At 42.9% G+C, this 13,985-nt stretch overlaps 2 protein-coding genes across 2 annotated transcripts; one reads left to right on the top strand and one right to left on the bottom strand.

Moving 5' to 3' along the window:
• Window positions 1-434: 434 nt before the first annotated feature.
• On the bottom strand, window positions 435-3,726 carry LOC146969271 (odorant receptor 131-2). Its single transcript, XM_085759880.1, has 2 exons — window positions 2,622-3,726; window positions 435-1,007 (listed from the first exon to the last, which is right to left on the bottom strand). The coding sequence occupies exons 1-2, from the start codon at window positions 3,587-3,589 to the stop codon at window positions 881-883; spliced, it is 1,095 nt and encodes a 364-aa protein (XP_085616006.1). The 5' UTR covers window positions 3,590-3,726; the 3' UTR covers window positions 435-880.
• Window positions 3,727-5,939: 2,213 nt separating this feature from the next.
• Window positions 5,940-12,814, top strand: ponzr1 (plac8 onzin related protein 1). Its single transcript, XM_085758883.1, has 4 exons — window positions 5,940-6,098; window positions 7,410-7,574; window positions 8,421-8,566; window positions 11,885-12,814. Exons 2-4 carry the CDS (start codon window positions 7,412-7,414, stop codon window positions 12,020-12,022), a joined length of 447 nt encoding a protein of 148 aa, XP_085615009.1. The 5' UTR covers window positions 5,940-6,098; window positions 7,410-7,411; the 3' UTR covers window positions 12,023-12,814.
• The last annotated feature ends 1,171 nt before the right edge of the window (window positions 12,815-13,985 follow it).

The raw sequence follows: 13,985 nt of genomic DNA, 5'->3' as shown, positions 1-13,985 counted from the left end.
TGTGAATGTGGTGACGTAGGGACGAGGGCGGGGACTACTAACTCCAAAACCGCTGATGCGCGTTCCCGTCGGGGGCAGTTTTTCAGCAAGCAGTCTCTGCGTTTTCCTCGAAAAAAACTCAAACTACTTGAACTATCCCTTTAAAGGAGTCAGAGTCAGAGCCAGACTGAAAGTTGATATAAGAGATTTACATTTACAGTATTGATCTTCTTGAGTGGTGTTGAGACCGGACGCGAACACTTTGCATTATCAACCTAATAGCGATCAATCTGCCTACACCTATAGAGAGTGGTATCGATCTTCCCATCTAACACGATGTGAAGAAGCGCAAAAGTTTTACTTCAAATAGTTGTTAAAATCTGCTGCCAGGTTGAATGTATGTGACCTTTCCACCCTTGATCTTAGGTTTGCAGGAAATATTCACGAAGATCAAAGACCTTTAAATTTTTCATTTTTAATATCCACAAGGTTAAGAAGAACACACGGAAACAACATTCACCCACGCCGAGGTGTGAAATCATTTCCTCCGTCACAGTCATTTTAAATCCCACATGGTGCAGAGAAGTTTGTGGCCCTGAAGCTTTTTGAACCTCCGGACCAGCCAGAGAAATCTGCAGTGTGAGAACTGTCCACCTCCTCTGAGACCACGATCTGTCGGTCACTGAGCAGCTCCACTGTGTCAGACAAAAGGTCAAAGGTCACGCACAACAACAACTCATCATGCTGTTGATGTCCCGCCTCGTTGTACGTCCTGGTCTGAACCTTCACCCGCGGAGAGACTCCTTTAGGTCCTAAAAGGCCTGAGATGAGAAAACCCCACCACTGTATCCAAACATTCTCACGTCGGTCGTCATCCTGACCTCCCTTTTCCTTTTTCCCATCAGGCATTGCTTGTGTCGCCTTGACATGAGAGTGAGTCATGTGAGAAACTCCTAGTTTCCTCCTCTTGTGCTGGAACTTGTGAGGCCTCGAGGGAGATGATGGTCTGGGCCGTCAGTGTTCGCTCCCTGGGGGGAAAACAAAAGACAGTTAAAAGGAAACTAAAGTTAAACCAGAGATCCAGGAATTAACTCACGTGCCCTTTACTGTGGTGTTTCTGTGGCTGCACGTCTCACACGCTCAAACCCCCCAGACACATAAAAAGGGAAGTTATGTCTATATTCAGTTCAGGTTCTCTCCTGAAATAATGCAACTTACTACCCATTTGAACTGCGCAGTTAGTCATAGTGGTAACTGTACTAGTCACACTAACGATGAACCTCATGCAAATGAACTTTGCACGTGTATTTCGATCAAGTGACCTCATTTTAATATTAATCATCCTACTTCAGAGGATTCACCCTAAAAAGAGGGGAAGTTTGGTTTTTTTAAAAACATCTTAAACGTTTGAGTTCAGCACAATTTTTTGGAAAATGCAAAATATATACCATGTTATCCGCTACATATGAATACGCTGGCTTCTTGTGACCCCGTAACCTTTTTGAAGAATTCCTTTTAGTTAGGGTTAGTTGATATGATTAATACTTGTGGTGTCACAAACCAGTCCAAAGGTTAACTCAGGAAATAATGTAAAATGTATGGATGTTACCTATAGACAGAGATGCTATATGCTAGGCCAGCAGTTCCCCCTCTGTCTTTATGCTAAGCTAGCCGTTCTTCTAAGCCAACACTAGGCAAAATCAGTGAATAAAATGGTAGAAATGTTGAATTATTCCTTCGACACATCGTTATCTGGTCACAACAGATCAAACAATAACATCAAACACTCTCAGATAAAAAAATACATCCATGAGGGTGTGTTTGGGCTGTGATAACAGATTTGAAGTTGTCCTGTGTGACCACAATATCAGTCTATGTTAGTTCTGATATTCATCTCATGTAGCTTATTGCTTTAAAAAAAAAAAAAGGGGTGGGGGGGTGTAAACCACACGTTTGTTTTGTATGAGTTGACTGTTTTTCCAATCTATGTTGAAACTTCATGTGACAGTGTTTGGCTGTGGAAATTACAATTAGATATTTTCCCCACACTTCTTTTATTTATTTTTATCCCATATTCAAATGTTAATGTGGCAAAGTAGGCCAAAAAAGCAAGTTTATGTTAACCTAAGTGGTTTTCATTCCTCCTAATCATGACACCACTCTGTTGGCTTATTTAATGCCTAACTAAAAGATCAACAGGTGTTTTAGGAAATCACCTGCTTTGTGTTTGTGAGCTCTGACCCACACAAGATTTATTATTTTTTTAAAAGTCAGAAGTTGTAGACTCTCTACAAAAAGTGACTTGCCCTGACGTCTGTGAGGTTTTCAGGGGGCAGGGCCGTTGTATAGGGGGGAAAGGTAATGATAACTCTAGGGGCCCCGCGCCCAGTGGGGCCCACAAAAACCCCCAGTAGTCTAATCTTTGTATGACTGATTTATTCTGCGTAAGACCCCGACTAATACTCATCGTAATGCTGCATTAGCATCAAAACAAAGTCTAGGCTAAATAAAAAATAATAATACATACATAGTAAAAAAAACTGGAAAAGTTAGGGGGTAGGGGCCCACTTTAGTAAGGGGGCCCAGAATTCCTAGCAACGGCCCTGTCAGGGGGACCACATGTCCTGTAATGGTTGACTTACCGTGCTCTGTGGTGGGGGTGTTGCCGGCTGGCCCGCACGGTCCAGCCCAGGACACTCTTCAGGTACCTGGAGCAGCAGGGGAACCGGTGGCTCAGCTGCTCCATCAGCTCCTCTTTACGCAGACCGTAAACCACCGGCGCGACGCACTGCGCCAGGCTGAAGAAGGCGAAGATGACCACGGCCGAAAGCTCCTTGGTCTCGGCCTGCACGAGCCGCTTCTGCTGCAGCACCGACAGCACGAAGTTCACAAAGTTGGGCAGGATGTACACGGCCAGCTGGCTGCCGTGCAGGGCGATGGTCCTGCAGCCGGCCCGGTTGCGCCGGTTGAGCACCCCGAGCCGGCGCGACTCCACCAGGATCCGCACGTAGCTGAAGAGGATGACCGCGGTGCACAGCGCGACGAATAGCATCTTCTGCTTCTGTCCGCTGTTCTTCAGCTGATCCTGGCCGCACTGGCCTTGGTACGCCTCCGCGCTCAGCTGTGAGTCCGGCTGCAGCAGCAGGCTGAGCGGGATGAGCAGCGCCACGGCCCAGGTGAAGACCCCCAGCAGCCAGGGCCCGCAGCCCGCCGTGCAGGAGGAGCTGTAGCGCATCGGGTGGCACACGGCGCAGTAGCGGTCCAGCGCCATGGCGGTGAGCGTCAGAAGGATGTTGGAGGCGCTGCTGATCAGCACGGTGAGCATCAGCAGGCAGGCGCTGCGTCCGGGCTGCGCGCCCAGGTGGATCTGGTAGTAGAAGACGCTGCTCGTGCCCAGGTGGAGCAGCGCGGACACCAGCAGGTGGAAGACCAGCACGAAGCGCGCATGGCGCCGCAGCCGCTCCTCGCGCACGATGGTCCAGTTGATGAGGAGGTTGAAGAAGAGCAGCACCGAGAAGGACACGGTGGACACGTAGAAGCGCACGCAGGTGTAGTGGCTCACCTCGCTCACCTGTGTTGAGATGCCCGTAGTGTTGTTGTTCGCTGACATTATTCCTCAGCTGGGCTTGGACGGGTTGATGGGGCAACGATTATGGTGATGGTGGTGGTGGTGATGAAAGTGGAGCTGGTGGGAAAGAGAGCTGAACCGCTGCATGATCCTCTCTCTCTGCTGCCTCTCTGAAGAATGACACAATGACAGCACAGCTCACGTTCCTCTCTCTCTCTCTCTCTCTCTCTCTCTCTCTCTCTCTCTCTCTCTCTCTCTCTCTCTCTCTCTCACACACACACACACACACACACACACACAAACACACCATTTGTCATCCTATACTTGTGAGGCTCCTTAGTGACTAGTGTATTTCCTACACAGCTTCTTTCTCCATTAGTTGAGTTTAGTTGAATTGAGTTGAGTTGAGTTGAGTCTAGTTTAGTTTAGTCTAGTTTTGTTTAGTTTAACTTTATTGTCCACCTAAATGGAAATTTGTCTTTGGTTTCCCCGCATAAAATTACAGACAATCCATACGAGGACAAGAAGTAACAACAAACAAATAGCAGCCGAAATAGGTTAAAAAGAAAAAACTACTTAAAATCAAGTGCAGTCATTTGCATTGAGTGCTTGTATATGGAACAAAGGGGTTCTATACTAATGAATAATTATTTCCTTTTTTAGTCTTTAAGATAAAGAATTAATTAGGATTTTACAAATTTAATTGCAACATTTATCTCGTTATATGAATCTTCCTGTGATTTAAAGCGTCTTATAGCTGACACAGCCTTTGATGTAGGTTACACCTCTACCCATACTCTGATAACCGGTCCCTATAGAAACAGATGCCGATGCAGAGAAAGAGTGCGTTACAGGCAGTAGTTGCAATTCCTGGAAGTGAAAGTGACAAAGGTTGCAAAGGTTGGTATAACAGCTTGTGATTATTACTGGTGCCAAGACACTTATTATTAGTGTGCCCCTTTGACCTTTGACTCCTTGAACACACCATCAGACCTCTGCTCAGTTTGTCCGTTTGTTTTCAGGATGGTGTCCCGTTCCCCTAATTTCTGTTGTGATGCCAGATTTGCAAACTTACAGTTGTATTGGATCCAGCAGGTGTTTCAGTTTGTCCTCCCTTGATCCATGTTTTGTTAGTGTGTTAAATGTGTTATTTTCCTTTGGCCATTCAAACTGTAACAGATGTGAGTTTCTCAAAGTTAGAAATCATCAAACTCTAACTGGTCATTGATGCATTTCCATCATTTTCTTGACAAAGACACAATTGTTCTTTTCAATCTTCTCTTCCTTTATCACAGTCGAATTTACACACAGAGACATTGATTATTTTGTTGAAAATTAAATTATCTAACTTTTTTTTATCTAACTTTTAATTTAAAAAAATATTTTAACATGTACAATTTACCTTCTTGTGTTTTTGGCCTACAGGTGGTGCTAGTAGCCTATGCTTTCTTCATGTGCCATCAGCTTAACATTGGTTTTTAAGAGCATACAGAGTAGATATAGAGACCAGCTTTAGTCTAGAAACCATAAGAGGTCCGTCATTGTTGCTTGAGGCAGAATTTAATCTGTAGCTGCTGCACTTTGTTTCCATATGTTCTCATTTTGTTTTTCCACTCATTCCTCCATAGATCACCAGTAGATTATACAAACCTATAGATAAGCTATATAAAATGATTACCACAAAATTTGAGCTGCACCCCTCTATGCTGCTAATGTGCTCCTGCTCAGTTTAACTGTACAGTCTAAAAACAAAGACACAAACCTCCAACTCATTCCTGAGCTCATTACACCACCAAGTGCACGAGACAGGCACTACAACAAGGAATAAGCAGGCCTCGTTATATATAATAGTTACAAATCTATAGACTTCATTCAGTGATATCATTAAAAACAGAAACGTTAATATATGTTTATTACTATAACTGGTTAAAGTAACGGTGCGTTTCAATGTATAAACGATTAACCTTTGGTGCTCCATCCATCATGAAGATTTAAATCGCACAGTACGTGAATGCAGCATAGTTTTATTATTCACACACCACTTACTAGGCTACAAAGTCAGTGAACGCCCCTCTCTGTTTGCTGACGTCACTTATTTACAACCTAAATCAAAATTAGTCAATTTATTTATTGTCTTTTTCCACTGTCACACCTTGATTAATCTTATATAGACTACATAAAGTATAAATAGCCCATATATCCCATTTCCCCCCGACTTTCACTTTTCACTTCATTCATTTCCTGATCTTCTGCAGCCCCCATTAAAAAAAAAAAATTAAAAAAATAAGTAAATAAAAATAAAAACAGAGGAGATCATTGTTTACGCTGCTGTTTTGCACTTTGCTTCTTCCTGCACTCTCTGTCCGCCTGCCTGCGTTGCGTTACGCTGCGTTGACTGCGGTCAGGACAACTGGGTTTCCTGAGAAAACTAAACTTATTTTTACCCTTACCCAGGTGATAGTGAATAGACGCTGTTTGGCGCCTCATATTGAACCGTGTGCATTTCAAAGTTTGTTCGAGTTCCCCGTCCGACCCAGAAAACCCAGAAAAGGTAAGAACACGGCTGTTAACTATTATTATTAATTAGTTTATCTGGCACATGGTCTTTAACCTAGCCTACTTGATAGGTGATTTATTAGTTAGCTTAATTAATTTATCACGCTGTGATTTTACTACAACTGCGCTTGCATGACCAAAGCAACACAGTCCATTAACTTTTATTTCTAATTTCCTGGGGGGGAAAAAAACCCCCATTCATTGCAGGAGCTTAAACGTGTTACCGTATTAATTTCCCATTTCACGCCACAACATTTGATTTTATTCGACGACACGTGGCTTTTTTGTCGAGTAGGTATTTGTTGACAGAGTGAGTTCAACATGGTGTTAATGTTACTGAAGCTAATGCAAAGTTGCAAACATTGAAACACTAACTCAAAGCTTGCTGCACGGGCTTCTGACACGATAAATGATGGAAATTGTGATTAAATTGACATTTTCGTTGAGCTGTAAAGCCAAAATTACATGCACACTTGAACGTTACATGTAGCCTATAGTCTATAAATCCCTCTATACAGGCTGTGTGTGGGGTTATTACACAAGAGTATTAGATAATTAATAAATAATACAACAAATAGGCCTTTATACACAAAGATTGGACTATGGTGCACCGTGAAAGCTGAGAACTACATTTGTATTGTTTCACACAGTTTACATGCTCTGCTTATTGCATGGGACCATTGTTGGGTAACAGTTTGCTTCAGATTTCCTGTTTATTTGACTGCGCAGATTATGGTTGATATCAGAGGTGTCTGCAGAAGCTTTGCTAAGGCTAGATAGGAGAGAAAGAAAGCAATATTTGATATAAATTATTGCAATGTACACTCTGACCTCTCATGGGGAGTATAGGGCGGCTCCAATCCGCCTCACTGGATAAAACTGTCAAATATGGAAATTATATAGTGGAGAGATGAGGCATAATATTATTGAAATTGCACTATCTATCTCATAATGCATAATATGTTTTGTAAAAGGATAGTTCATTTGATGTAAATATCTTAATAATGTACTATTCTGCACTAAGACAAAGGGAAAGGGTTATTATTATGTTATTTAAAGGTTATATCGTTGTTATTTTACTGATCCATCCTACTTGAGATCAGATTCCACTGTATGTGGCCCCTGAACTAAAATGAGTTTGACACAACAGCTGTAGAGCATCAGGTTTTTTGCTCAGACAGATGTTTTTATGAACATTTACATAGATAGAAAGCAGAGATGGAGGACAGTGACAGTATTGTAGCTTCAAACCAGGATGTAATCACACTGTCTCCACTCGTGTGTGTGTGTGTCCTGTGTCCACCAGACATGGCCGTCTACCAGCCGGCCGGCTACCAGCCGCCCGTCTACCAGCAGCCACCGCCTGTCTACCAGCAGCCACCGCATATGATGACAGTGACCACCACCACCACCACCACCGGTGGGGCGTGGAGCACCGGCCTGTGCGATTGTTGCTCTGACATGGGCACCTGTAAGTCTCATGATGACCACAGTGTGTTTGACAGTGTGACATGGTTGAAATATCAGTTGTGAGTGGGAAAACTCTTTCCTGATTATTAGATCTGACCCCTGAGTCCATTCAGAAGTGGATCATGTCACACTATCTGCTCCAGCGGATGGAGTTTGCACAACTGCCAGATGTTCAAATATACACTTTGGCATCCAAGTTGGCAGAAAAGCTGCATGTCAAAGTGCAAAACTGCAAAAACAACAACAACAAAAAACAAATACAGTGTAAAAAAAAGGCTTTAGTGTTTGCAACCAGACAGAAAATCCACACCACAACCACCTCAACTTGACTGGGGCTGGATTTACAAACCAGTGAGCTCAACAAACAGCAGATAGTGGTCGCGGGTGTTTTTTGGCCCTGAGCTTTGCCTCTCAGGTAACACAAAGACTGACCCACTTTATTTGTGCAGGCTGAATCCAGAAAAGCGACACACCTGCTCATGGCTGAATAAAAGGTTTTACACCTTTGTATTCGCACTGAATGCTGATATTGTGAAGAAGACACTAGGATTGGCACAGTGCTCAATGACAACAGTAGCAGTGTAGGGTTAATTCATCTTATCAGACCTGACTAAAGCTTCTCCACGGCTCCTGACGACAGTTAATGGCTCTTTCCACAGGATGAGTAACACTCCTGACTCATGAGCAGGAAATCTGACTGCTCCTCTTAAAGACACTGGGGCATCTGGGAAATCTCAGTGTGAAATATTCATCACAGTTGCATCTCACCTAAAACGAGTGTGAGATAGATACATCTGAGTGCCTAAATGTTCGATCTCAGTGAAGTCAAATTTCGTGTGCTCCGCAGGCTGCTGTGGTCTCTGGTGTTTCCCCTGCATGCAGTGCCAAACTGCGAGCCTGAACGGTTGGTGCTGCTGTATGCCCTGCCTGGACACCTGCTGCGTGGTGTCCTGCCTGCTCCGCTCCTCCATCAGAGAGCGCCACAACATCCCTGTAAGGCCACTGGCGGGGAGTGGGTGGGGGGTGTTAGTATCTATGGGCTAGAAACAGTCACAATTTCTACCTTTTCCAAGTGAATATGTGTTTGTGTGTAAGTTTAGTGCATAAATTGAGGCAATTATAGCAATTATAATAATAATAATAATCTTTATTTGTATTGCACCTTTTATACATTAAATGCAGCTTAAAGGGATACGCCAACATTTTTTTTTCGTGCCTTGCCTCACTCCCGAGTCCATGACAAGCAGATAGACACCATCCTTTCGACTGTGTGTGCAGTAACAAGGGAGATACAGGCAGAGCTGGCGCACTGCTAATTAGCTTAGCTCAAACGCTGGAAGTGCATAGGTAGTGTTAGCCTGCCTCCACCTAAAGTCATCAGAGAAACCCTTCAGCAACTTTAAACGGAAACTGGCGGGCCGATCTTCGTCTCAGAGCTGACAATACTCTCCGGTAAGGCATCTTGAGCGGTCAAATGCCGGTAACGGGCCGAGATCGGTCAAAACGGAGGGTTCAAGCAAAGACGGTTTATTTTGGATCAAGCTAGCTACATCGAGGGTAGGTTAGCTTCCTATTTCAAATTAAAGCACAAATTCTATCGTCATGGTTTTCTGTATGTAAAGGGCAACAGCTGTTTTATTTTGTGAAAGTAACCGGAAGTGCGTACAATGGCTAGCTTGAGTAGCGCCAAATTTGTCCGAATAAAATTGTAAACAGCTGGTATTTAGACAAATTAACGACACATTGCTGATCTAAACGGGTACTTTCTCGCCTAAAATGTTTGAAAAAAAAGTGATACAGAGTTTAGAGCTAAAATTAAATCAGCTTCTGACTGCTGATTTCGGCTCGGGTAGGAGGCAGGCTAGTCTCGCTCGCCAGACCCTCCTCCAAAGAAGAAGGAGAGTCTGGCTGCTCCGCCTATGATTCTGCGATCAGAGAAAAAAACGCTCCGGCCGTTTGGAATTCTTTCAACCAGTCACAATCGTTGTGGTCGGCGCCGTAGCAACGCCGTAGCAACGGTGCGCTTGCAAAATATTGCCGGTTGGAAACTGGATTTCGGTCCGCGGTGTAACGACGGTCGGCAACCGTTGACGGATATTTATTATTTTGTTTGGTTTAACGGCGGTTGGCAACCGCTGACGGATATGTATTCTTCTGTTCGGTTCATGACACGGATCCATGGTTCGGTTCCTATTGTTGTTTGTTGATGTTTCCCTTTACCGGGCGGACTGTGAAAGCTGCAGCACGGAGGGGGGACTTCCGCCGGGTGGCTCGTTCCGACCAATCAGAGGCTAATCGCAGCAACGCACTTCCGTCAGGCCAGACTAGAGGCAGGCTAACACTACCTATGCACTTACAGCAATTGAGCTAAGCTAATTAGCGGTGCACCAGCGCTGCCTGTATCTCCCTTGTTACTGCACACACAGTCGAAAGGATGGTGTCTATCTGGTGGTCATGGACTCGGGATTGAGGAAAGACACACAAAAAAAATGTAGGCGTATCCCTTTAAAGTGCTTCAAATTCACAAGCACCTGAGAGAATCAGCAAAAACAAAAATACCATAACGATAAAAAAAAAAGCTGAAAACACAATATGATAATAAGATAAGATATATAGATGAATACACAGTCAAATTAACCGAAAGCAAGAGAATAAAGGTAAATCTTTGACTGCTTTTTGAAACTATCAAGAGAGGAAGCGTCTCAGTCTGTTCCAGGCCACTGGTGCATGAAAACAGATTGTGGAGTTTTACAGGTTATTCTTCTGACAGGTGAGCGAACTGCACATAACATAGACAGACAGGAGGTCAGATAGGTGAGAAAGTACTTTAAATACAAGTAAAATTACTTTAAAATCAAATCCAATAATAAATCCTACATGCTGTCATAGTACTTTAATACCTAGAAAAATCATTAAAATTGCCCTCGAAGAAGTGGCGACCAGTTGCAGTTCCCTCTGTGCCACGCTGAGTGTTATTTTAAAATACTGATGCACACATGTGAGGTCACAGTTCCTCAATCTTCACCACCGAAACACAACAAGTGCGTATTGGCTCACGCTTACTCACCAGTTGGCGTTTGCAAACTGAAAAGGATGCACACGTGCGTTACACGGACCGATCCCTCAGACTGCGTGAAACCCATTAAACCTTTTGATTAATTTCAGCTCTGCATGTTTTGTGTCCAGATTTTCTAGTTTGTGATTGTGACATTGGCCAAATACAAAATGGTGGCTGGCTGCTATTTTCATCCAAAAACTGGATAGTTAGCAAAGTTAGCAACAAGCTTCTGAGTATAAGCAGCTAAAGAAAGGAAAGCAAACTAGCTAAGCCTTCTGCAGCCAGCCTCTTTAAAGCAGAAGTAAGCGATCCGGTCGTTTTGGCTAACTTTCTGTCAGCCGATGGAGTTAGCAGTCCCCGCCCTCGTCCCTACGTCACCACATTCACGCGCATCCCTTGGCTGCACACACAGAGAGGACCGCCCCTTTATGCCATTCTCTCTCCTCAATGGATAAAGGTTGTAGGATACAAGGAAAGTTTTCTCCTGGGCTTACAGCAGAGCAGAGTGATATCGTCTGACAGTTTTACCTCCGAGTTCAACCAGACATCGGAGTGAAAAAAATATCTATTAAAACAAGAAGTGCCATATTCTGATTTACTTACTTTATTCTCTCTAAAAAAAAACTGAAACAACGTTAAATTCGTGTTTATTGACATGAAAGCAGGACTTTAGTGTGAATCTGAATCCCATTTCAGGTCTCAAAGTAAATATTTTCAGGACTTAGTAATCTGCTCCACACACGTCTCTGCAAGTGAAAAATTAAATTGCTGCAGACACTCATCACTCAGACGTGTCTGGGGAATTTCTAAATAAGGTGCGTCTTACATATGATGACTTTTTTTTTCTTCTCAACTCTCTTTATTGATTTTTCTCATTTTGAACATAATACACATTAGACAGTAATACAAATATCCTACACATTTACACGTACATGTTTACATATAATTAAAGTTATTTTAAATAATGTATCTCAAAATAAAAACTAAACAAACAGATAAAGGGGATTAATTCAAAATAAAAAATAAAAATATAAAAGACAAAAAAAAAGCGCTTAAGGGGTTAAGAGCACTTCTAAAACTTGCCATCAGACTATGTGTTGCAGTTAAAATAATCAATAAACGGCTGCCAGATTTGATAGAACTTTCTTTCTTGATTTCTGATGGAGGTTTTCATTTTGAATGGATGCTTCTGACTCGTTGATCTCTCAGACTGTTGGATTAACCCCTTCCCTCCTCCCCCCCTCTCTCTGCAGGGCTCGTGCTGTGAAGACTGCTGTCTGCTGCTCTGGTGCTACCAGTGCGTCTGGTGCCAGATGAACCGTGAGCTGAAGCTCAGGCGCGGACAGCCCATCGCCTCCTCGGTGGTCACCACGCAGGTTGTCGCTTGTTAGTAGCTACGACGCCATTTGGGTTGAGGGGACGTGGCGCGTTTGTTTTGTTTTTTTCTTTTGTAAGACTAGAAACATAAGAGGAAGTTGGATTTGATTTTTTTTAAAGGTAAACTGATATAGACCAAAAAAAGCAAATAACTCCATTTAATTTTGCACATTTCACATTTTTGCAGCTAGCACTGAGCATCATAACCACGCTGACTGTAGTAGAGCTTTGCTGTTTGCAGCGCTGAGATGATGAATATTGCTTAAGGTTCACATTTAGAGCCAGTTTTCATGTTATTATGTTGCTTCTTGCTCGGCCTTGATTCATATTCAACACATTCATGTTGCAGGCTACAAGCACCTGCAAAGAATTCATCCTGTGCTTTGAAAAACAACTTGCACACATTATCTCCTTACATCATTTCACTTGTCATGTTTTTTTAACATCAGACAACAATTGTTTTCATTTCTCACTCCTGTTTGTGGGTTTGTTCAAAGTGAATAAATGTTCCTGTGCTCAGAAATCAAACAGTGTGATCAGTCGACCACTGGTTTGCAGCCAGCGAGTGATGAAGGGGTGTTTGACCACAGGACAGAGCAGGGAAAAGCTTTAACAACAAGGTTCAGAGGGCACATAGATTCAGATTCAGTCATTCTATCATCTGACAGCTCTTATCGTCTTGATCACTGCAAATGAGATGTAACAACCTGCAATTCAATTAATGACCCAAACATACCTGAAGGTAAAGACAGTGTTGAGGTTAAAGAAGCACACATAGATTGACCGCTACATTTACCCAATAAGATCCTGAAAAAGCTCTGATGCAGTCAATATGAGTTGCAGCTAATTTAACCAAAATGTAATATTATCTAATATTTCAAAGGGAACAGTGTATGAGAGCAGAGGAAACTCACAAAGAGGAACAGTGATCACAACCTGACAAGGATGTTGCAAATGTCCTGTCTAGTTAAGTTTCGCAAATTCTGGGCTACCTGTAGTTCCTTATCACGCGTCTGTAGTAATATTAACAGTGGAGATAGCTGAATCACAATGTAAAAATAACAAAAACAAATGAAGAAACATTTTCAGTCACGCACAGGAACCGACCCAGACCTTCAGACTTGTAGCTTTCAGGGCAAAGACGCAAGTTGCGCAAATTATATTGATGATTTTACTTCATCGCGCCCCAAAAGTCAATCAAAACTTGTGTCCCCCCTCCCATGGCTCCAACATCCATATCTAAACCCAGTTGTGGACCATTGTTGAATCACTCTGTGTAACTGCTGGATTCAAATATGATACAAAAAGTATAAACGAGGTGTCCGGTTGAAAAAACAGGAAAACTGACATGCGTGTTCGTTTATTCCAAGAGAGGACAAACAACGATGTTCCGGTTAACTATTTATTAAATTGGATCATCAAATGAATCAGATACAAAAAACTCTCCTGTTCAAAAACAGGTGGGGAGTGGCTGTGGTTTAGACTTAGCCCTCCCTTCCTTGGTGCCTTCTGGTTGGCACAGGCTGGTCCCATCTTCCCAGCACACGAACCTCTGGGCCTGAAACACAACAAAACCCTCCCTACACTGACATAAATGTTCCATCCCAGGTGTCTGAGGGTCCAAGGCAGATAATACAGATCATAAAACTCTTCCTCACAATGCTTCATTCAGCAGGGCTCATAGGCCTCTCATCCTCTCCTCCCTTCGGCCTTGGAGCTGTTTTACTTTCACTGTGTGCTCTCAACTTGCCTCTGAATGAACAAACAGGTTACTGGTATAGTGGTATTCATTGCATTATGAATTAAGCTCAACACAAATCCATATGGTTTGCTTATAAGTTTTAGTTGTCACTCAATGGGTTAGTTAAAATATAAGACACAATAGGTTAGTTAAAACATGAGACTAAACTTTACTACTACCTAAAGTGAAAGCATAAACATGTACATTAATCTTTCTATATGTCCTGGCCCCTCTCT

Source organism: Trachurus japonicus, chromosome 18 (genome assembly GCF_045865225.1).
Source record: "Trachurus japonicus isolate A0001 chromosome 18, Traja_1.0".
Classification (NCBI taxonomy): Eukaryota; Metazoa; Chordata; class Actinopteri; order Carangiformes; family Carangidae; genus Trachurus; species Trachurus japonicus.
Note: the sequence above shows the minus strand (reverse complement) of the source record. Positions and strands in the feature narration are given on the sequence as shown.

What these genes read in the sequence shown, in the direction of transcription:
- ponzr1 (XM_085758883.1), top strand. Translation starts at nt 7,412, where the DNA reads ATGGCCGTCTACCAGCCGGCCGGCTACCAGCCGCCCGTCTACCAGCAG. An exon ending in TTGCTCTGACATGGGCACCT is followed by an intron (nt 7,575 to 8,420) that starts GTAAGTCTCATG and finishes TGTGCTCCGCAG; the next exon opens with GCTGCTGTGGTCTCTGGTGT. An exon ending in GAGAGCGCCACAACATCCCT is followed by an intron (nt 8,567 to 11,884) that starts GTAAGGCCACTG and finishes CTCTCTCTGCAG; the next exon opens with GGCTCGTGCTGTGAAGACTG.
- LOC146969271 (XM_085759880.1), bottom strand. Translation starts at nt 3,589, where the DNA reads ATGTCAGCGAACAACAACACTACGGGCATCTCAACACAGGTGAGCGAG. An exon ending in CACCCCCACCACAGAGCACG is followed by an intron (nt 1,008 to 2,621) that starts GTAAGTCAACCA and finishes TTTTCCCCCCAG; the next exon opens with GGAGCGAACACTGACGGCCC.